This window comes from Mirounga angustirostris, unplaced genomic scaffold (genome assembly GCF_029215605.1).
Source record: "Mirounga angustirostris isolate CCGP_5_RB_7025 unplaced genomic scaffold, mMirAng1.0.hap1 SCAF_13, whole genome shotgun sequence".
NCBI lineage: Eukaryota > Metazoa > Chordata > Mammalia > Carnivora > Phocidae > Mirounga > Mirounga angustirostris.
This window is the reverse complement of record NW_026991721.1, coordinates 47,064,361-47,089,371: the sequence shown is the minus strand read 5'-3', so window position 1 is coordinate 47,089,371 and position 25,011 is coordinate 47,064,361. Positions and strand designations below refer to the sequence as shown.

At 37.8% G+C, this 25,011-nt stretch overlaps 1 protein-coding gene across 7 annotated transcripts in view; it reads right to left on the bottom strand.

The window, feature by feature from the left end:
- PRCP (prolylcarboxypeptidase) overlaps positions 1–25,011 on the bottom strand; it is a 148,640-nt gene that overhangs the window by 98,709 nt on the left and 24,920 nt on the right. For all 7 annotated transcript variants that reach the window (XR_010406958.1, XM_064576833.1, XM_064576835.1 and 4 more), the window contains 5 exons: positions 10,173–10,313; positions 6,495–6,596; positions 1,207–1,388; positions 818–975; positions 77–249 (listed from right to left, as the gene is read on the bottom strand). Coding sequence is in view for 6 of the 7 variants with exons in the window: in XM_064576833.1 (XP_064432903.1) it covers positions 77–249; positions 818–975; positions 1,207–1,388; positions 6,495–6,596; positions 10,173–10,313 (756 nt within the window). In the remaining variant the exon portion in view is untranslated. The remainder of the gene's footprint in view (positions 1–76; positions 250–817; positions 976–1,206; positions 1,389–6,494; positions 6,597–10,172; positions 10,314–25,011) is intronic.

Below are 25,011 nucleotides of genomic sequence, written 5' to 3'. Positions count from 1 at the left end.
ATCCTGAAACTAATAGTACACTGAGAGAGAGAGAGAAGTTTGTATTAAAAGTGATGAAAGGACATTTTCCTGTTACCTTGATAGGCCAAGCAGGCAAAGGCTGTAAAAAGTCAGACTCATAAGGGTAGTCCACCATTGCCAGATTTATCCAGGTTTCAGAGATCCAGGCTTTCAAATGCTGGACATCCTGAATATTTGTTAATGCGGTACATAAGTCAAGGTTTTCAGAAAGCCAACGCAAGCCAGCACCTGAGAACAGAATCACATTGTTTGGAATCTAAAAAGCACTACTTGACAGAAGGCTTTAATTGGTATTTTAGAAAACTCAATCTTCTACACCATTTCTCCAAGAATGCTTTTTCAACATTCAATAAAATACTTTTAGAGCATTTGGATAATCCCATGATAAATAAGTTGTCTATCCTCACATGGAGTCTGCCAGAAATTATATGAAGTATTCCCTGTTTCAAAGATACTATTGAAATAAGTAAAAAGTAAACAAATGGAACACTAGAGAGCAATTAGAATGCGTAAACCACAACTAAATAAAACAAATGGATGTATCTGACATAGTGCTGAGCAAAAAACAGCAGACACAAAACATACACACTGTGTTCCTGATTATACTGGATGATGAGTATACTATTATACCATACTGATTATGTTTTCCCTTGTAAAAATTCATCAAGTGATATATTTTGTGTACATTTTTGTATGTTTTACTTAAATAAAAAGGTTACTGAAAAACTGAGAAGTGTTGAATTAACAAGTGAAGGATAAAAAACTTTGTGATTCCATTCTATTAATTAAAGCTTACCTGTTCTTGCGAATCGATTAATAGCATCCCAGGAGCTGCGAATGGTTTCTGAACAATTTGGACCACTTCTCTTAAAATCTTTAGTTACAATCTCCATAAATACACCACAAGGTACCAGATTACCAAAATGCCAGATGGGGGCAGAGGCTGCAAGAGCTCTAAATGGTGAGAAAAATAAGAAAGAAGAAAAGAGAAAAAATGTAACTCACTGAATTCAAATTTTAAAATTGAAACTGATACTGAACAAAAATGGCGAGAAAAATTACAGTTGTTAATGAGATAGAAAGTAGAAATATCAGTACAACAGAACATGTTTTACCCAAAACAAATCTCTAGGTATGCCTTGATAATCATTAAGAAGTGCTCATGTCCAACATAAATGTATTTACCCAACCACTATATGGGGATATTTCATCCTGAACCAGGCTGCAAGCATGCCACCGTAAGAGCCCCCTATGGCAATGACAGGTTGATTTTTAGCTCCTGGGATTGTTTTTTTCAAGTGTTTGATTAACACTGCAAAATCAGCCAGAGCTTGTTCTGATGTCAGAAAGTCCAAGTGTCTGGAATCCTAAAGAAAAGTAACAAAGAACACGTATAAATGTGCACATAATAGCAGCTTAGGCATAGCACAGATCCAGGAAAAAAGCCAGTCAGATAAGCTTTTCTCCAAATAAAATTTCTAGGCAATTGAGTTAAAATAACCAGTCAACATAATAGCAATGCTGATTTAAACAAATCATTAAAAAAAAATGATTTTAAGTTTGTGGGACAAACATAATGTATTTTGCATTTAAATGTAATTTCTATTAAATGCTATTTACCAAAGATTTTGTTGAGGTTGTAGAAACAACAGAAACAAACTGTAACATTTAACAGCAAATGTAACAGAATACAATTCTCAGCTTAACGGACAACTGCTGTATTATAATTTTTATTTTAAAACTTGAAACATTTAAAATGGCTACCATACAGGCAAAGGTAGACCGAATCCTGTGAAAAACTGAAGAATCATCAATAAAAATAAATTTCATCCTCTCTAATCAGAAAGATAATTATTATGTCTGATATACCAACAACTGGAAATTACCCTGTTGTAAACAATATAAAATTAGAGTTAAAAACAAAAACCAATAGAGCAATTATATTCAGGCATTAGAAAACAGGCAACATAAGACATTGATCCTTGAGAGAAGGATACTCATAAAGTAAGTTCCATGATCATCTAATTCTCTGCCTAAAGACAACTGCCTCACTTCAACATAGGGAGGTAGAGCTCAGGATCCTGCTAAGCTAAGGAGGCTAATAAAGTATCTCCCTTTAAAAGACAAGGCCTAAGTCCTCTGTCTTTGAACTTGGACTAGACTTAGTGACTTGGTTCTAACCAATAAAATGTATCAGAAGTGATATGTGACTTCCAATGTTAAGTCATAATAAGCACTGCAGTTTCCACCTTGCTCTGTTGGATTATCGACTTTGAGGGAAGCCAGCTGCCTTGTCATGAGGCCACTCAAGTAAGCCTTTGGAGAAACCCTGGAAGAGATGAACTACAGCCTCTTGCTAACATCCAGCAATGTTTTGTCACTCAGGTGGATTCTCCATATAAAGGAGAGGGTTCTCTGGCACCAGTCAAGCCTTCAGATAACTGTTAGCACCAGCTAACATCTCAACCTCATGAGACCCCTCGGAAAAGAACCTCCTAGCTGAGCCACTTTTAATTCCTTACCCATAGGAACTATGAGACAATAAATGTTTATTGCTGTTTTAAGTCACTAAGGTTTGAGGTATATTGTTACATAGCAATAGGTATGTACGGCTATATACCTATTAGGCTGTCCTATTCGATCTTCATGCTTTGGTCTCACCACTCTGTTTGACTTCTTCCATCGTTTGGCACATTCCAAAACCACACAGTTCCCATCTTTCCTCTTTCCTATGTATGTCACCTACTCCTTTAGCCTTCCCCCTTATCCAAGATGTATACCTTCTGACCTCTCACCTTCTTTCTTATTGTCTGTCACTAGTCTTTTACTTCCAATTTTCATGGCACTACATATAGTTGAGTGCGATTTTTTTCTAATCCTCGCATAATATTTATAATATTATCCCCCATGCTACTGACAAATTCTGTGAGCACATGAAGAGAAAGAAGCATATCAAAGAGAGCCTTCTGCTCCATTTTGCTAACAAAGTATGAACCGAAGGGATCTAGAAAAGGATATTATATTTCTGTCTGCAACAAGCTGACTACTTCCCAGTGGTTTCAGGACCTATCAACTCTCCTAATCAGATAATTATGCAGAATAATAAGCTAAAGAATAGAGTTTCCCATGCAGCCCAACAACTATTAGCAAATTGTTCTGCTTTTCATTTACAACACAAGGACTTTTTATTTATTTATTTATAATATGAGCTAATAAAATCTCTGGGAACAAAAATTAAAACTCCTTTCAAAATAGGCAGCCTAGAAAATTACTGTCCCCAAGCTCTTCTAACTCAGAGTTCCCCAAAAAGATGGTATGTGTATACTGGTAGTATGCATGATGGTCTTAGTATAATGCACAATCTTCTTTAATTTAATACTTGTTTTAATGTCATTTAGAAAAAACATAACTAGTACATTAAGCCCTTGTTAAGGTAATGCAAAGTTTGAAAAGTTAGTTGTTTCAAGAAAAACATTACATAAATAATAACGCAAATGGCAAATTCATACACTCAGAATCACAAAGGTAGTACATGAGTGACTTAGTTGCGGAAAAAGTATCCTTTTTATTAGGTGTAGAGTCTTAAGTCAAGGCCAAAGCTCCTTGTGAGATCAGGACAGGCTAGAAGAGAATCCAAGTGGCCCGTTGGACTCACTGAACCAGGGATAATTTGTCCTCATTTTACTGAAAAATACCTTATTAAATATTTGAGTGCTGATTGTATTTTTTCCAGTGGTAGACCCAGGAATTTAAGTGTATAACTTATAAAGCAGAATTATTTACTGACATTTTTGAAACAATGTGAAGTTCCCTTCAGTCTCTGCAGCCATACCTTAAGATTTCGCTGGTGACAGCTAATCTCATCACACGGAGTTAGACTGACCAACGTTATAAGTAATAATATTATGGTTTTAAAAAGGCTTAATCTGTTCAATTGCATATAAAAAGGAAAGATTAAATAAAAATTTTTCAAGCTGTTCAAATTAAAGCTATCATTTCTTTCTTAGAGTGGGACATGTTATTAGAACAGGTAATTCCTAAACTTCAAAAAAAAAAAAACTTTTAAACTGAAAAATAAAAAGTATACAGGTACACCTCAGAGATACTGCAGGTTCAGTTCCAGACCACTGCAATAAAGTGGGTATCACAATAAAGTGAATCAAATTACTATTTTGGTTTCCTAGTGCACATAAAAGTTATGTTTACACCATACTGTAGTCTATTAAGTGTGCATTAGTATTATTTCTAAAAAGATGTACATACCTTAATTTAAAAATATTTCATTGATAAAAAATGCTAACCATCATCTGAGCTTTCAGTGAGTTTTCTGAGCTTTCATCTTTTTACCAGTGGAGGATCATGCCTAAATGCTGACAGCCGCTGACTGGTCAGGTTGGTGGTTGCTGAAGGCTGGGGTAGCTGTGGCAATGTCTTAAAATAAAACAACAATGAAGTCTGCCATAATGATTGATTTTTCCTTTCATGAATGCTTTCTCTGTAGCATGTGATGCTGTTCAATAGCACTTTACCCACAGAACTTCTTTCAAAACTGGAATCAATCCTCTCAAGCCCTATAGCTGTTTTACCAACTAATTTTATATAATTTTCTACATTCATTGTTGTCATTTCAACAATCTTCACAGCATCTTCACCAGCAGTAGATTCCATCTCCAGAAACCACTTTCTTTGCTCATCCATGAAAAGCAACTCTTCATCTATTCAAGTTTTATCATGAGATTGGAGCAGTTCAGTCCCATCTTCAGGCTCCACTTCTAATTCTAGTTCTCTTGCTGTTTCCACCACATCTGCAGTTACATCCTCCACTAAAGTCTTCAGCCCCTCACAGTCAGTCATACATGAGGGTTGGAATTCACTTCTTTCAAACTCCTGTTCATGTTGATATTTTGACCTCTTCCCACAAATCATGAATGTTCTTCATGGCATCTAGAATGGTGAATCCTTTCCACAAGGTTTTCAATTGACTTTGCCCATATCTACCAGAGGATTCACTCTGTGGCAGCTATAGCCGTTCGAAATGTATTTCTTAAATAAGATTTGAAAGTCAAAATTACTCCTTGATCCATGGGCTGCAGAATGGATGCTGTATTAGGAAACATGAAAACAACATTCATCTCATTGTACATCTCCATCAGAGCTCTTAGATGACCCAGTGCATTGTCAATGAACAATAATATTTTGAAATGAACTTTTTTTCTTCCTGAGCAGTAGGTCTCAACAGTGGTCTTAAAATATTCAGTAGACCATGTTATGACCAGATGTGCAGTCATCCAGGCTTTGTTCTTCCATTTATAGAGCACAAAGTAGATTTAGCATAATTCTTTAAGGCCCTAGGATATTCAGGATGATAAATGTGCATTGGCTTCAATTTAAAGTTACCAGCTACATTAACCCCTAACAAGAGAGTCAGGCTGTCCTTTCGAAGATTTGAAGCCAATCATTGACTTCTCTCTAGCAATGAAAGTCCTAGATGGCATCCTCTTTCAACAAAAAGCTGTTTTGTCTGTATTGAAAATCTATTGTTTAATGTAGCTACCTTCATGAATTATCTCAGCTAGATCTTCTGTATAACTTACTGCAGCTTCTGTATCATCACTTACTGTTTTATCTTGCACTTTTATGTTATGGAGACGGCTTCTTCCTTAAACCTCATGAACCAACCTCTGCTAGCTTCAGACTTTTCTTCTGCAGCTTCCTTACCTCCCTTAGCCTTCATCAAATTGAATAGAGTTAGGGCTTTGCTCTGTATTAGGCTTTGGCTTGAGGGCCTGTTGTGGCTTGTTTGATCTTCTTTCCAGACCACTCAAACTTTCTCCATATCAACAATAATGCTGTTTCACTTTCTTGTCATTTGTATGTTCACTGGCGCAGCACTTTTAATTTCCTTCAAGAACTCTTCCTTTGTATTCACAACCTGGCTGAATGACTGGCACAAGAGGCCTAGCTTTTGGCCTCTCTCAGCTTTCAACATGCCTTCCTCACTAAGCTTAATCATTTCTAGCTTTCTATTTAAAGTGAGGGACATGCAACTCTTCTTTTCACTGGAACACTTAGAGACCATTGTAGGATTATTAATTGGCCTCATTTCAATATTTTTGTGTCTCAGGGAATAAGCAGGCCTGAGGAGACGGAAAGAGATGGGGGAATAGCCAGTCGGTGGAGCAGTCAGCACACATACATTATTTATCAATTAAGTCTGCCATCTTCTGTGAGCATCTTAGATGACTGATCACAGATCACCGTAACAAATATAATAATAATGAAAAAGTTTGACATATTACAAGAATTGCCAAAATGTGACACAGAGACACAAAGAAAGAAAATGCTGTTAGAAAAATGGCACTGATACATTTGCTCAACACAGAGTTGCTACAAACCTTCAATTTGCAAATAACACATGATCTGTGAAGTACAGTAAGGTGAAATGCAATAAAACAAGGTATGCCTGTACTTACCGTGAATGATTTGTTACCAAAAGGTAGGGACTCTCCATAGTATCGATGTTCTGCAAACACCAACATAGCCTTCAGTTGAGCAGCCACATCCCACATGAACCCCTGGGAAGAATTTACAAATCCACAGGATAAAAATCAGGATGTGAAAAAAGTCATTGAACCTTTTGGCAACTCATATGAAGTGAATGTTAAACCAGACCAAAAAGAGCTCTGAGAAGCCGCAGAATTTATATTTGTTCTACAGATAAAAAAATTGTTGTTTCATTGTTGCACATCAATCTCACACTATATTAGAGTGAAACAATTAAAAATAAGCCCAAGTCACTCAAACACCAGTCATTCCAACTCTCCTTATTCTAACATTCTAGCTGTAGAATCAGTATTATGTCGGAAATATTAGTCTTCAAATTGCACTGTGTACCAAATAGTCTAGGAAAGAACTGAGGACATCTAAGTTAGCTGCCTACTCGTAAACATTTACAACATAAAAGAAAAAAAAAACAATACAAATAAGCATACTGGACTCCCTTGGGTTCCATATTAATCTTATTTACTTGAAAATAAGCAATAGCTAACAATAGCTAATAATAATCGAGTGCTTCCAGTGTGTCAGGCACTGTTCTAAATACTTCATATATATTAATTCACTTAATTATCATAACAATCTAGGACATAGGCACTTTTATTATCCCCATTTTAGAGACAAGGACACTGAGACACAGTAGTTTAAATATCCTATGACAGTCACACAGCTAGAAAGTAGCAGAGCCAAGATTCGAGCACTGGCTGTCTGGCTTCACGGCACAATCATCAAGTGCTGTTCGACCTCCTTATGTCCACACTTAATGCTGGTAATTAATCAATCACTGCATTTTTTTCACTTACCTCAAATGGTGCCCTCAGAATCCTTCTTGACAAAGCACTCTAGGCAGCCAACATCAATTGATTAGATTTAGATTTAGCACAGATTAAAACTATTTGTCATTCCTAGGGCACATTGCTGTTTTTTAATGAACTGCTGCTCCCTAACAACAACTAAGAACCTCTAAAAGGTTTTGCTCATTTTGGTCAATAATTGAACAATTAAAAGATCTGTTTGCATGTGATGATGGAGAATTTACCTTGTTATCTGTGATGGTTTCAATAACCCTCACTTTCTCTCTTAACACCTTGCCCATTCCCTGCCATTTATCCGCATATCTTATAACAACCAGCTCAAGATGCCCTCTTCTGCCTGCCCTATTTTGGCACCGCTGATCACTCCCGCCTCTCAACACCACTGTGCTAGACATAGCTCTCTATTACTGTGTTGCAATATTTGCTTAAATGTGTGTCTTACCGTACCAGACTATGAGCTTCTTAAAGGTAAGGATCATTTATCAAAATAGCCACACCTCTGAGGAGCTGACCTCAGGCTTTTAAAGGAAGCAATTTAATTGAAATGATTCACATTATAATAAGTGATTATTTGCCTGCATCTATTTCAGGGTATTTTTATTTTTCAGAAGAGGTCCATGTAATATATTAGCATTTAATAATATTATAGCATTGTCCTAAGTTCCTAATTCTTATTTAGTCCTCACAGCAACTCTATGAACCAGATTATTAATATATCCATTTAGCAGATAAGAAAACTGAGGCACAGAAGAAACTGCCCAGAGTCACACAGCATAATGGCAAAACCAGAATTCAATTCTTGACAGTCCTTATCAGTCTATCACTCCTGACCATTTTGCTACACTGTCTCTTAATAGGTGAATGTCCAGAATATGTGACTATGCAACCAGGACATTTTAGTATGTACAGGGAGGTGTCTAGGGCTGGGAAAAAAACAGGATCCTCCTAAGGATCTACTTCTAGCCACTTCTTGGAACTGCTCCTACACTGTATTGTTCTTCCTCTCTACCACTTCTGAGGCAAGCCTTAAATTATGCTGCAGTGTCTGTCAGAGCAGTGGAGGCAGGAACAGCTGCCTATCTATAATAAAGAAGAAAAGGGGGGGCACCTGCGTGGCTCAGTTAAGTGTCCGACTCTTTTTTTTTTTAATGTTTTTTCTTTTTTTCATTTACTCTTATTTTTTAATTTTTTTTTTAAAGTGTCTGACTCTTGATTTCAGCCGAGGTCATGATCTCACGGTCATGAGACTGAGCCCCAAGTTGGGCTCCACACTGAATGTGGAGCCTGCTTAAAATTCTCTCTCTCCCACTCCCTTTGCCCCTCCCCTCCCACTTTCTCTCTCAAAAAAGAAGAAGGAGGAGGAGGAGGAAGAGGAGCTAGAAAAATAACTGGGCAGGAGAAGCTGCCCCATGGCCTTGGCATAAATGGGAAGTCACACAAGAGAAAGAAAAAAAAGCTAAAGCAGCCTCAGTTGTTCCATAGAAAAAGTAAGCAGGAATCTGATGGAAAGTAAATCTTAACTTCATTTGTCATTGATCTAAGAGACACAGACATCCTAGGATCTCATTTCTCAGGGAATTATTTTATTTTCAACTAACATATTTAGACTCAACATTCCTAAGGAAATAATCAGAAATGGGAAATGCAATAACAGTATAATTGGGTTCATATCTTTGCTTTCAGTTCAGTTTAGTTCAACAAACATTTACTGAGACCTCCTGAATACCAGGCACCATTAGCAGTGGAAAAAATATAATTCAGTCTTCACTTTAAGGTAGTTCACAGGTTAGCTTTTTGGTAGAAAGTTGACATTCTCTAGTCATAGCTTTGGAACATAAAAAAGGAAAATTTCTTCCTTTCAAGTGTCCTTCTAAATTAAATGTTGTTAATGGATTTAAGTGTTATTATAAAAGATGATAGAATGTATAGTCAGGGAAGCAAGCTAACATCTATACAATTTTTTAACCCTCACAAATATAAGAAAAATAGAACAGGAAAGCTAAATTAAAAATCCTATTTGACAAACAAACTTGTATTTTTTTTTCTTATTTGCCCTGGCTTTGTTTAGGTTTTATCCATTTATTCATTTAACAAATATTTATTGAGCACCAACTATATGCCTAGCACAGTTTTAGACTGAATATACAACACTGAACAAACAAAAATTCATGCCCTTGTGTTTACATTCTAGAGACCATAATCAAAACAAACAAAAACCAAAAAAATCTATATGCAATAACATTCTTTTTTTTTTTTTAAGATTTTATTTATTTATTTGACAGAGAGAGAGAGCACAAGCAAGGGGAGTGGCAGGCAAAGGGAGAAGCAGGCTCCCTGCTGAGGAAGGAGCACAATGTGGGGCTTCATCCCAGAACTCTGGGATCATGACCTGAGCCTAAGGCAGACCCTTAACTAAGCCACCCAGGTATCCCTGCAATAACATTCTTACTCCCTTGTCCCTCATATCCTTATTCACTCTAGAAATAAGGTGGGATTTTTAAAAAATCTAAGATGCAATTGTCCAAAAATAATATTTCATTCTTTTCATGTATAATTCTTTAAGGCAGAACATGTAGGCTTATTGGATATCTGTATTCATTCTTTTGTGATCTGCCCATTCATATGCTTCTGCCATTTTTCTATTATTAGTGAGTTTTATCTGTTATTTTCTAAAGAACTTCAGAATTAGTTACAGTAATACTTGGTCATATATACTGCAAAACATTTTTTTTCCAGTTTGCCATAATAAAAGGCATATTGAGCATAGGAATTTGCACATACCGTATTATTGCAAAACCACGTAATGTCCCCTTCATTACCAGTGTAGAAAAGTATTGATCCACCATTTTTCTTCCACTGTTCATCAGCTATTAGGTACCGCTGTTTAAAAGTTTTATCAGCATCAAATCCAAAATGATTAACCTATGACAAAAACAAAGTAGACAAATTTCAGAGGAAAGTAATTAAATGAGATCAGCAAAAAAAGTAAATTTATTCTTCTATTAAAATCAACTTATGTTACAAAAATAATCACAAAACTTTTTAAACTTCATTTGATTTTAGTCGCAGTAGTAATATTGGCACTGTTATTTTGAAATTACTTTCTTTATACTGTAAGATAAAATAATATTAGGGGCACCTGGCTGGCTCAGTCAGTAGAGCATGCCACTCTTGATCTCAGGGTCATGAGTTCAAGTTCCACAGTGGGTGTGAAACTTACTTAAAAAAAAAAAATCACAGATCTGTACCTCTGAAACAAATAATATATGTTAAAAAAAAAAAAGAAGAAGATAGTAGGAAGGGAAAAATGAAGGGGGGGAATCGGAGGCAGAGACAAACCATGAGAGACTATGGACTCTGAGAAACAAACTGAGGGTTCTAGAGGGGAGGGGGGTGGGGAGATGGGTTAGCCTGGTGATGGGTATTAAGGAGGACATGTACTGAATGGAGCACTGGGTGTTATACACAAACAATGAATCATGGAACACTACATAAAAACTAATGATGTAATGTATGGTGACTAACATAACATAATTAAAAAACAAAAAACAAAAAACAAAAAAAAACAGGGGCTCCTGGGTGGCTCAGTCAAGTAAGCATCTGCCTTCAGCTCAGGGCTCAGGTCATGATCAGTCCTAGGATTGAGCCCCATGTCGGCTCCTGCTCAGTGGGGAGTCTGCTTCTCCCTCTCCTTCTACCCCTCCCCACCGCCCGCTTGTGCTCTCTCTCTCAAATAAATAAATAAAATCTTAAAAAGAAAACAATAAAAAAACAATGTTATCAGTACTCAAGATTTTCAGTGTAAGAGAAGAGATAACAATTATAAAATGAAGCAGCTATTTAGGGGTGCCTGGGTGGCTCAGTTGTTAAGCATCTGCCTTCAGCTCAGGTCATGATCTCAGGGTTCTGGGATCGAGTTCCGCATCCGGCTCCCTGCTTAGCAGGGAGCCTGCTTCTCCCTCTCCCACTCCCCCTGCTTGTGTTCCCTCTCTTGCTGTCTTTCTGTCAAATAAATAAAATCTTTAAAAAAAAAAAAAATGAAGGAGCTATTTAAAAACACAGTAGTTAAAACTAAATTGGAAACAGAGATATGAATCCATTAACTTTTAAAATACATATATCCCTGGGGCACCTGGGTGGCTCAGTTGGTTGAGCATCTGCCTTTGGCTCAGGTCATGATCCCGGGGACCTGGGATCACCCAGCATTAGGCTCCCTGCTCAGTGGGAAGTCTGCTTATCCCTTTCCCTCTGCCCCTCCCCCTGCTTGTGCACACTCTGTCTCACATAAATAAATAAAATCTTTTAAAAAATACAGATATCCCTTACAATCTATAGTTTCATTAGCTGATTGAAACATTCAATTCACAAAAATCTACTAGTTCAGAAGGATATCAAAAAGGAAAAAGCAAAGTATAGAGTCATTTGCAACCATTTAAGGTGTCTATTAAACCAACTCCTAACTTAAAAATTGGGAATACAAAAGTAAAGAACTCAACATTTAACCTGCCTTTCCAGCAGAATTGTGTTTCAAGGTAACAAACAGTCCCAGTTAATGAAAAAGAGCTCTGTTCAATTAAATGTCAGCTAAAGCAGAAGGGATGACAAAATTAGACAAATGATAGTTTTGCAAACCCTTATGAAGTTAGTGATTTGGGTAAGAATTACCACATGGTGTTAAAAGCATTAGGAGAATGAATGACAGGGAAATGAAGATTCATATTAGTACCAAAGGAACACCATGGAGAGTACCTTCTTGTCACATGGGCAAAACGTAATTTTACAATGGAAGGATCAGGCTGTCATCACCTCAATCTAGTGATCAAAATTAGCATCACTAACAGTGGGGCAGGCATGTATTATGCATCTCCTCAGGTGGTTCAACAAAAGCAAATTTCACCTATGACAAAATCACGCCAAAAAATGTTCAACTTGTATCTTTTTCCAGCCTTCAGATCTAATTTCTTTTAGATCTAATTTCCTGTTTCCAGGAAATACACAGGGTAGATGACCAAGATAAAGACACTCTGAATAAGCAATCAGACAAATCTAAATGTGTGATAAGACAATGGTAAGTCAATGTAATGATAAATAAATAAACTTTAAGGAACAAAATAACCAGATGCAATGCATGATTCCAGGTTGTATTCTGGTTCAAACAAATGATACAAATGATAATTTAGGGGCAATTATGTTAATCTGAATATGGATTAGGTATTAGATAGTACTAATGACTTGTTAATTTTGTTAGGAGTGATCATACTGTGGCTACATAAGTAAATGTTTTTATTTTTTACAGCTGTACATTGAAGGATTTAGAGATAGAATGTCATGTTGTCTGCAATTTACTTGAAAATATTTCAGCATAAAAAAGTCAGATGAATTTAAAGGAAGAAAATTTAATCTATACTGAAAGAGACAAAACACAGAATACTGAGACTTTGCAAGGCTTAATATAAAACATGTCCAAAATGAGAAAAATGATACAATAATTTTAAGCTTAAAACGAACTTTAAATTTTTGAGATTTTTTTTTACCCTTTCCTTAATAAACTCACCATTTAAAATATAATTATCAAATCCTACAACATGGTAAGATTCATGTGCAACTACCTGAATTTACAGTGTTATCCATAGTACAGAGCCCCACTGAGCCTTTAGGATTATGGGGCTGAATTTCCCCAGTACTTTGGAGACAGAAGTGAAAGTGCTGCATCTGGCACCGGATGCCCCAGTGCTGCTCCAGACTGTCTGGGTCAGACCTAAACCAGGCTCTGCAAGACTTCCCTAGCCCTTCTAAAACAGATGGGACTCCTCACACCCAGCTCCATCTATACACACATATCTACTTCACATTATTCCAGAGGTCCCAAAATGCAAGTTTCTCAAAACTGCACTAATTACATACTTTCTGATGTCCATGATCATCATTATATATAGTCCTAAAATATAAGCTATTCTAATCTAAACACTGCCTACACCTCAGGATAATAAATGGTTTGTATAGAACACGCATATGATAATGATGTCCATGTGCTAAAAATCCCTCCCATTTTATATATTAATTCAACATATATAATCAATCACTCATTCAACAAGTGTCTATTGAATCGCCAAGTTCCTATTCTGGGCCAAGAAGTAAGCTAAGCAATGGGATAAAGTGTTGGCTGAGCCACAACACCTACATTTAATTAATTAATTTATTTTTTTAAAGATTTTATTTATTTATTTGAGACAGAGAGAATGAGAGAGAGCGAGTACATGAGAGGGGGGAGGGTCAGAGGGAGAAGCAGACTCCCCACTGAGCAGGGAGCCCGATGCGGGACTCGATCCCGGGACTCCAGGATCATGACCTGAGCCGAAGGCAGTCGCTTAACCAACTGAGCCACCCAGGCGCCCCCTACATTTAATTTAAATGAATTCAACTATACCCATTCACCTAAAAATAATAGAGCAAGAGAGACAGTGGAGGGAAGAAAGACAAGGGATTCCACTTGCCTCCATTCAGTTAGTACAGCGGTCCTACATGCAAAGTCCCCAGAAGTCAGAATCAGCATCACCTGCGAGTCTCTTAAAAATGCAAATACTCTGGCTGAATCCCAAACCTACTGAGTCAGAAACTGTGGAGTAGAATGTAGTAGTCTGTGATTCTGATGTACAGCTGAAGTTTTGAGTTAGCCTAAGCCCTCAAATAGGAGATGACTCTGCTATTCTTTCCTTTGATCTAGGTTTCAGAATACCTCTAATACTATAAGCATCTCACCATGCTGAATGAGAGTCTGATGTTTAAAGATGTGCATTGCACCCAACATGACCCCCAAATACAAGCCAACCTCATTATTTGAAGCTCAACAGGAAAAACCATGATCTGTTTCACCAAAGAAGGAAAGACTGGCTGTGCTGGACTTAAAGAAAGGAAGTACATGGCTCTCTAACAAGATGCCTTACCATGGGATTCTCAAAGATTATTCCACTGTAGTGATTTTCACCTTACCTGACTTTAGAACCCAGCCTTCTTATAAAATGAGATATTGCTGTACCCTTAAAAAGTAGCCCACAAAAAACATATTTCAATAATCCAAAGTTTTCAAATTTGAAAACATGGGTATGTGTTTGTATATAGCATGTTAAACATAAATGGTAAAAAATTCTTGTCAGAGGAAAAACTTCCATCTAGAATTATAAGGGTCACCAAAACTTTAGAACCAGAGAAAGTCAAACTTCTATGTGTGACCACTGTCTGGCCATGCCTGCTCCTAGTAATTCATCCCTAATTGTTTAAATTGGGAGAAAAAAGGAAGAACTCTGGTATGGAAGAAAAAAAGCAGGTTTGGGGCGCCCAGGTGGCTCAGTCGGTTAAGCATCTGCCTTTGGCTCAGGTCATCGAGCCCCACATCGGGCTCCCTGCCCCATGGGAAGCCTGCTTCTCCCTCACCCACTCCCCCTGCTTGTGTTCCCTCTCTCGCTGTGTCTCTGTCAAATAAATTTTTAAAAATCTTTAAAAAAAAAAAAAAGAAAGAAAGAAAGCAGGTTTGTGAATTAACAGACCTGAACTTGAATCTCTACTGTGAAGCCTCACACAAGTCACTTCACCTCTCTGAGCCCAGTATCTTCCTATATAAAATAAGGATAACACACAACTTAAAGGATTGCTGTGAGAATTAGAGAAAATGTACTTACAGTACCAGGTATAATTTCTAATATATAGTAAGTACTCAATAAATGTTAGTTCTCCTCTCCATCCCATTTGTAAACCAATCCTAAGTATGGAGTACTTGGATGGGGTAAATAAGGTGGAGGGAGATGATAAAGCTCTTCACAAAAGAAAAAGAGAAGTTCTTCATATAATTGTAAGAAGTACCCTTGGAATGTCGAAATCTCCTTTTTTTGTGTGTGTGTGTTTCACCTAAATAGTAAATAGTTAGAAAACAGGCCATAAAATCTCTTTTGCAAAACATTAGTTTACAGAATTTCCTTGGCTCCTTCCTATCATCAAGGATATCAACTTCAGGCTACATAACTACAGAGGTTTCCAATACCTAAGGGCCCAGCACACTAGGGGCAGTGTGCCCTCTGCCGTTGAGAACTGAGACCCACATGCCACTTTCAGCTTTGTGTTCCTGAATTAAGAGATTTTATAAATCACAACAGGAAAGGGGACAAGGGCTTTATAAACCATTTGCTCTGTGTCGTTCAACTAAAGAAACTGGGCTCAAAGAGGTCAAGTGACTTTGCCAAGGTCACAAATTAGAGGCAGAAGTGGATCTTTTAATTATTTTTGCAATTCGGTTTATTGAAATAACTAAAATAAATAATAGTGTTGTAAAAGCAACAAAACATGACCTCAAAAAAGAAACACACCTCTAGTCACATATAGTAGTCCTTTCTAAAATGTAGTCCAAGAAATTTCAAGAAATACTTCTCTCCTTCACCTTGTAGAGAAGAAAGAGATCCATAAGAATGTGTAGGCAAAAAGGAACATAGAGAACATCTTTAAATAAAATATATTGTAGCAAAAATAATTATTTGGACTTCAAAACCGTTCAAGAATAAAAGTCATATTCAGAAATGTCCATTAGAACATTACACATGTTAGACACAATTTGGTTGGCAATTTGGGGGTGCGGGGGAGAAGGGAAGGCAAATAACACAGAGCACCAACTACATGCCTGGCACCATGCTGGTGCTTTATACAGATCACATCATCTTCCCAATTACCCTTGGGGGCACTTTCATTACACTAGTTTTAAAAAAGGTTGCTGATACTCAGAAAGGTCAGATAACTTGCCCAAGATAACATAACTAATAAATAAAACTCAAATACATTTTTTTCTTTTTTTTAAGATTTTATTTATTTATTTGGGGCACCTGGGTGGCTCAGTTGGTTAAGCGACTGCCTTCGGCTCAGGTCATGATCCCAGGGTCCTGGGATCGAGTCCCACATCGGGCTCCCGGCTCAGCAGGAAGCCTGCTTCTCCCTCTCCCACCCCCTGCTTGTGTTCCTGCTCTCGCTGTCTCTGTCTCTGTCAAATAAATAAATAAAATCTTTAAAAAAAAAAGATTTTATTTATTTATTTGACAGAGAAAGAGAGGGAGCGCATAAGCAAGGGGAGTGGCAGAGGGAGAGGGAGAAGCAGACTCTCTGCTTAGCAGGGAGCCCAATGTGGGGCTCAATCCCAGGACCCTGGGATCATCACCTGAGCCGAAGGCAGATGCTTAACCAACTGAGCCACCCAGGTGCCCCCCCAAATACAATTTTTCACACGTTTTTATCCCCTACCCAATCCTACCTCCAACAAAACCCAGTCTGATTTTTCACTATAATACCCTATTGCAAAGAGAGCTGACTACCAACTTCAACCTTCAATAGGAGACACTAGAGTATCTTTCTCCAAATTTGTAAAATGAAGGACATATCCCCCAGCCATTTACTAAAAGTTAAACTGAAGAATCTGTGAAATATTGGTCTTTTCACTGGCCTAACCCAATAACTGTTACTATACAACTATTTTTAACTCATTTAATTAGGCACTAATAAAAAACAAAATCACACTAACTCTTACTCAGTAGCTTTTCATTTTAGAAAACTCAGTATTACAGTTAGTTTTATTTATGCACCCAGATATATGATCATAGCTAACTGAAATTTTACTAAAGATAGGAAAAGTATACTCGGAGATATACAGGACCAAAAAAAAAAAAAAAAAAATGGAGTCACACTTCCAATAAATCAAAGTACCTTGAAAGATGGCTCACTGGTTCCCAATTCTAATCCAAAGATAGTAAAAAGAAATAAGACCCACTTTCTTCCACTTGATATGTATGTCCTGTATTAATTTTGGAAGTGTGGCAGTACATTCAGTTAGAGTTCCTAAATGAAGACACATTGCTTCTAGGCAAGGTTGATCTCCCCTAAAGGGGAGATACCCTCATGTTAGAAGGATACAAGTTTTCAAAGAAGGAGTCAAAACCTGGAAGGAAGGTAAGGTTCAGGCAAGCCATAGGTCTATAGTTGGAGAAGGATGAATATCTACAAATGGAGTCCTACTAAGTTAAGTTATCCCTCATACAGGAGTAGCCCAAAGCTAAAACAAGAAGGGAGAGCAAACCATATCTTATGAGTCTGATATTTCCACTTTATTATGTCAAGGCCATGCGAAAATCCCGCTTAAATGTTCTACGTTTGCGGGGCGCCTGGGTGGCTCAGTTGGTTAAGCGACTGCCTTCGGCTCAGGTCATGATCCTGGAGTCCCTGGATGGGAGTCCCGCGTCGGGCTCCCTGCTCGGCAGGGAGTCTGCTTCTCCCTCTGACCCTCCCCCCTCTCATGTGCTCTCTCTCTTTCAAATAAATAAATGAAATCTTTAAAAAAAATGTTCTACATTTGCTTATCTGTATTATGAAAACAGAAAGGACTGGAGAGTAAATGTGACTTCAAGAATTAAAAGGGCAACAATATCCCTCGAGGACAGTATGGTAGTGACAAAGGAAATGATCCAAATCCCTCCAAGAAGAAGGTGGGTCTAAGAGACAGGACTGTCCTTCTCTTCCCACAGGGCTGTTTTCTTCATTGCCAACCTTAGCAGGTATAGTTTCCATTTTAACAAGGAAGGCAGACGTTTCCTCAGATATACCCTTCAAATGAAATTATCATTCTGTGTAGTAAGACACTGTTCTGCACATACCCCTCTGTCCATATTAACCAGGAGAGAGAAATGTATTCCCTCCTTTTATACATTTTTGGTAACCTACCTCTAATCTTAAAAAGGAGACTATTAGAAATAAATTATTTGGGCACCTGAGTGGCTCAGTTGGTTAAGCAGCTGCCTTTGGCTCAGGTCAAGATCCTGGAGTCCCAGGATTGAGTCCTGCATCGGGCTCCCTGCTCGGCAGGGAGTCTGCTTCTCCCTCTGACCCTCCCCCCCTCATGCTCTCTCTCTCATTCTCTCTCTCTCAAATAAATAAAAAATAAAATCTTTAAAAAAAATTTAAAAAAAGAAATAAATTATTTATTTAAAGAGAAAATGACAAGGGGGGTAGAAAAGAAATGATATGGGAGAGTCCCCTGTAGAAAAAAGTTAGACTATCCAGCCTCTTATATTTATAAAAGGATAGTTAGAAAGGCAAGAACACAATAGCTACCAAAGCGTACCTGTATAAGACAGATACTTTATAAATAATTATTAAATGAATGCAGTTCAATTCTTCTAATCAGTGGTTCCTCCTATTTTTATGTATGAAATCCTTTTGTTAATGTTGGAATTTGCATGCATGTTCTATTTTAATAGTCCATGTTTGAGAAAATACACAAGAGAAGCTAATATAAATTTAATACTGGTATAAATGAATATACAATAGCGTCTAATTACATTTGAAAAAATAGTATATGCTGGGCAAGAAAATGGACTCATGCACCCTCTCCAGTAACTGCAGTGCTCAGTAACTCCCTTTTCCTCTGACCAAAGACCGTGGGCCCCAGAGGGGAAAACACACTCTAAATTACCAAAATTCTACAAACACAAAATACTCTCTGCTCTACTGCTAAAACAGAGGTAGAGATATCGTGCCCTTGAAACATCTAAAACATTACAGTAAATCAAGAAATAACATGTTTTGTCAACAACAGTTAAGTGTTGCATCAGATGAAGATTCTGGCATCATCTGTTGGCTTTCACAAAGCACCACATGATCAATAAATCACATGATCAACTCCCAATGGCTTTAGGAAGCTTTGTACTACTAGAATTACCTGGCCACAGTTTTAAGTTCTCAAATTAGAAAGTGCAGCAGTGATTACTAAATACATAAATTTTAGGAAATGTTACACCATCAGAGGGCGCTGTTGTATAAGAAGTAAAGGTGGGGGAGACCATTAAGTTTTAAATATTAGATTCATAAAATTTCAGATTAGATCTGAAGTCCAAACTCTTAGGTGAAAAAATCTCAGATACAGAGATGCCAATTATTTTAAATCTCTCTTTTTTAAAAAAAGATATATTCACATAATTGAAATATGGCATTCATCATCCTTCATTTTTAAAGTAAGGGTTCAAAAATTCACACTGTTAGAATAGTGGTTACTCTTGTAGGGGAAAAATGACTCTAAAAGAGAATGAGGAGATTCTAGAATTAGGATGGTGCATTTTTCTATATGTATACGATAATCAACAAAATAGACTTATAAACCTTTAAGATTTCCTTTAAGGTATATGAATTATTTTATAATGTATGTATGTTTACATTTCTATTTCACTATAATCGTATGTAAATTATACTGCACTAAATCACATTTATAGTAGATTTTTCTTTCATTTAAAAATATGTGTATTGAGTACTCATTAAATGACAGGCATTAAGAGAACTAAGATAGTATTCCATCTCTCAAGTTTTGAATTTAACAGAAGTGGTGAACATGCTAATAAACAATCACAGGATGGTGTGGTTAAGTTCTACAAAGTGCTGTGAGAGCTCAAAAGAGGAAGTTACCATCCTGCTTGAGGTAATCCTGCAAGGCTTCACCAAGGAGGAAATATCCGAGCTGAACCCTAAAGAGTAACAATTTTTTTTTTCAGGTACAGAAGAGACAGAAGAGCATTTCAAGCAAAGGGAGCAAGCTAAGCTGTGCAGGACAAGCATATTCAGGAACTGTTGTTGTTTTATGGCAGGAGGTATATAGTTTATGAGGGGAAGAAATGGGAGATAAGATTATATTCATCAGGCTGCCTCCAGATGTAGATATGAAAATCTTCCTATCAAGAGAAACCTAACTGAAATTTGAGTTTGCCTCTCTAAACTAACATTGAATGAAACTGGTTCATTAGAAATAGAGCCTTAATGAGGCAAAGACTTTTATCTGGTTTGTCCTCGAAATTCCCAGTGACTAGTATAATGTCTGGCACGTAATAGAAGATCAGTGAATACACAGGGAATGAATGATTGCATGCATACATCCTAGCTCTGCTATTGGTATTAAAAAAAGACCCAACATTGCTTCAAAGACCAGCATGATTCAAAGCAATGAGAATGGAGATCAAAGTGCCCAAGAGCAAGTTTGTGTAGGTTCATTTATTGCATGGGCCTGTAACTGACTTTGGAAGAGTTGCACAACCCTGTGGTTGGCTGTGTCTTTTGCCCAGTGACAAATCACATGCCCAAGGGAGAACCCAAGCATAAAATCTAAAACCAACTCAGAACAGTTTAGCCTTATACAGGCTGCTGAGGACACAGGAACTGCATGCCCTTTGCTGGGAGTAGAAACAGGAAGATAAATAACTATGAAATTAATATAGACCAAAAGCCAGCATCTGGATGGAGGGGCAGGGGAAAACTAATCAGCATTTTTCTGAAGTATATAACCTAAAATATACTTGACTTGTGACAGGGGTATAGTCGCAGTTTTTAGGGCTGGAAAGGATCTAAAGGTGTGGCTCTCAGCCAGTGCACAGTTATCTAACCTGAATGACAGCTACCTGTAAAATGTATATCATCATAAAATGTATATATCTGGCAGCATACTGGTGTTTGGTAAACCTGAATATGCCACCAAATGTTGATTTGATCAATGTTTAAGATACATTTTCTCAACAACAGAGTTTTATAAAGAAGGAAGAAACACATAAAAGGTATCAAAGCCAAGAGCAAAAAGTGATTAGAGGGAATAGTTAAAACTATCGGTAAGGAGGCATTTCGTGATGTAGGGGGGTTCTGAGGAGGCAAGATGGAATGGGGTCAACAGCAAATATGGAGGGACTTGACTTGGACAGGAGGAGGAACCTCTCCTCCACTGGGTAACAGATGAGTGAAGGAGGAGTTACATTTCTAGGTGGAAAGGGAAGAAACTGAAGGGGTTCTAGCTAAAATGCCTCTTACACAACACCTTAACTTTTTTAACCAGTCAAGTAGGGGGCAGGGCTATCTATTAAAAGAGCATAGTGTTGCAACAATTTGAAGACAGAAGTAAAAGCATGACATGGAAGAAGGAACTGATGCTTAGGCCTCCAGAGGGTCCCTGAGGTGGGGGCTGGATTTGCAGGCACAACAACCTGCCTAGTTATAGGTTTGCTTCAGCAGAGGTCCACAACCCAGGAGTAGGAGCAGAAACATTTAACGGCTGTATAAAACTAGAACATGAATTCCATAAAGAGGCTGACAGAAGGACCAGGGTAAAGGGAACTGAGGTCATTCCTGATCTCCATGCAAGCATGAATACCTAGAACCATGAGGTCCTCTACACCATAGACAAACGTTGCCAAAATCCACTTGCTGACTTGCAAGGGAATCTAGACTATATTTATTCCATTTTATGGAGTAAAAAAACCTTGACAGAACTCATATATACAGTACATAAGCATTTCAACAGTAATCTTATAAAAGTTATATAATGCTGTATATTACCAAACACAGCTTTACACATTTATATTCTCCTCTTTGTTAAATATAATATGATGTATTATTAATATTTTTCTTCCTTTATACTCTGTTGTTCTGAATGCTTCTGGACATGCAAAATATTCTTCTGGTAGCACTGTTATAATTGTATACCATGCCAGATCTTCTGAAAGATGGGAGACTGGAATCAGGTACAGTATAAAAAAATAAAGATTCCACCCTTACCCCTAAAAAGGCAAAACCATGCTTTCCAAATACAGGATTATAGCCCTGTTGTGTATGTAAAACCACCCAGTCTTCTGTATTTCCCCTCCTCTGAAGGGACAGTCTTCCTGCAGAGGGCTGTGAGGACTTCTCAGATCTTACCAACAGAGCAACCCTGGTTCTTACCCATATAACACCATTTTTGAAATGTTCATAATCCCATTCATATCCCAATTCAATTATGTTCCTCTCATGGATGGCATGCCCAGAATTGAGTGCAATGCATGAAATGTGGTCTAATGAAGTGTCTTGCTCACCACTGGCTAGAAGAAAATAATTTGTATGTTTATAGATATAGCTCCACTAATGCAGCCTACTTTAAGAGTTCAGGAAAAGCATGTTGGGTTGAATAGTGTCTTCCCCAACACCTCAAAAATTCATGTCCTTCCTGGAAACTCAGAATATGACTTTATTTGGAAATAGGATCATTGTAGATACAATTAAGTTGAGGTCATACTGGAGTAGGATGAGCCCTTAATCCAATATAACTGGTGTCCTTATAAGAAGAAACACAGAGACAAATACAGAGAAGAGAGGGCCATGTAAAGACATCAATGGGGGCACCTGGGGGGCTCAGTCGGTTAAGCATCTGCCTTAGGCTCAGGTCATGATCCCATAGTCCTGGGATTGAGTCCCACATTGGGCTCCCTGCTCAGCAGGGAGTCTGCTTCTCCTTCTGCCCTTCACCCCGCTCGTGCTCTCTCTCTCTCTCTCAAATAAATAAATAAAATCTTAAAAAAAAAAGACACTGATAAACAAAACAAAGACAGCCATGTGACAACAGAAGGAGACACTGAAATCATGCAGCTGCAAGCCAAGGAACGCCAAAGATTGCCAGCAACCACCAGAAACTAGGAAAGGCATGGAACAGATTCTCCCTTTGGGCCCCCAAAACAAAGCAATTCTGCCAAAACCTTGATTTTGCACTTCTGGCCTCCAGAACTGCGAGAAAACAAATTTCTGTCCCCCAGTTTGTAGTACTGTTACAACAGTCCTAAGAAACAAACACAGAAGTACTCTCCATGGAGTGGCATTGGAAGTAAAGCTTAAAGGAGCCAGCCAGGGGAAGAATTCCAGAAAGAAGGAATGGAAATACAAAGGCCCAGAAGCCAGAAAGGGCTTACCATGTTAGAAAGAGAAAGGAGACAAGAGTGTCTGGAGCATGGTACAAAAGAAGGGAGAACAGTATGGGATGAGGCTTAGGGTAGGGAGTTTAAATTTAACATTAAGAAAATGGGAAGCCTTAGGAGTTTTAAGGCTTGTTCTGATCCAGGGGCACCTGGGTGGCTCAGTTGGTTAAGCGTCCAACTCTTGATTTCAGCTCAGGTCATGATCTCAGGGTGGTTGAGATTGAGCCCTGCATCCCAAGATCATGAGATTGAGCCCTGCTTTGGGCTCATGAGGGGTTTGGGGCTCATACTGGGTATGGAGCCTAGATAAGATTCTCTCTCTCTCCCCCTGCCCCTTCCTATTTCCCCCACCTCTCTCCTCTTCTCTTAAAAAAAAAGATTTGTTCTGATCCATGTTTTAAAGACATCACTCTGTCTGTGGAGGCTGGCTTGGAGAAGGAGATGATGTTTTAAAAAGGGAGAAAGATCAGGGGCACCTGGGTGGCTCAGCCGTTAAGGGTCTGCCTTTGGCTCAGGTCATGATCCCAGGATGAAGCCCCGCATCGGGCTCCCTGCTCCGCGGAAAGCCTGCTTCTCCCTCTCCCACTCCCCCTGCTTGTGTTCCCTCTCACGCTGTGTCTCTCTCTGTCAAACAAGTAAATAAAATCTTTAAAAATATTTTTTTTTTTAAATAAAATAATTTAAAAAATAAAAAAAAACTTTTAAAAAAGGGAGAAAGATTAAACAGAAGGTTACTGAAAGGTCCAGGTAAGAGATCATGGCAAGAATGATAAATAAGCTCAGTTTCAACCCAAGTCACTTAAACTGCTACATATATAACACATAAAACAATGTTCACTTTCCAAAATCATACTACACCCAGGAAAGATCACAATCTAAAAGGTCCCAGTGTATAATTAATATCAGCAGTATGTTCACAACAGCAATCAGTAAAAGGAAGTCTTTTGAACAACTGTAAGCACCACTGCGGCTCTTCAATAACTAATTCTGCACTGACCCTGACTGTGGGCATTCTAAATAGTAAGAGCCCTACTAAACTGGGGCAAGAGTTCGAAGGCCATCAGGCTCCTCTTAGCATTTAATGGAAGTTAATAAAGTAGACCCTATTTCTATCTTTTTCCTCCAAAAACTACTTTTAAAAAATTGTACAAATGAGACTCCAAATTTCTCAGTTATAGTCTCTGTTTCTCTCTAATGAGACAAAAGACATAAGGACCACAATCTTTACCTTGTTACCTCTGTTAAATTAACAAACTATCTTTTTTTTAAGTGGTACCTATGAACAAGATACTACAACACAATACTAAAATGCATCCCCTCCTCCCCCATGGAAGATCTTCTGTGAATCACATTGTGAGAATCACTGCAACAAAAATCTACAGAGTTCATTTTTAGAGATTGCTTTAAAATGAATTATTTTTATCACATTGAATAATACAAGATTTTAAACGCTTTTAGCATTTCAAAATATTAAACTTCATGAAATCCTCATATGAAAATCACCCACAAAAGGAAGCAACTGAAGAAAAGTAGCTTTTTCCTCATGGGGAACTCCAAAGGTCAAAGTTTTCAGTCCTGATTTCACTATAAAATGGCCTCTAGAGACCTTTAATCATCAACTTAAAAATATACTCTATAGTCCACTCATTGTTTTCAGCATTCATCCGGTCTGAGTGATAAGGACACTGTAAAAAAGATAAAGGAAAGGAAAAGGATATCCTCAGCTGAAACCAAAAAACTCAGAACAATGACAAGTTCAAACATGACCAAGTCGCTTCTTTGATTACTTGCAGGTGCTTTTGCCTTTGTGTCACCATCTTCTATAGCAACTGCCCAGAGTTAAT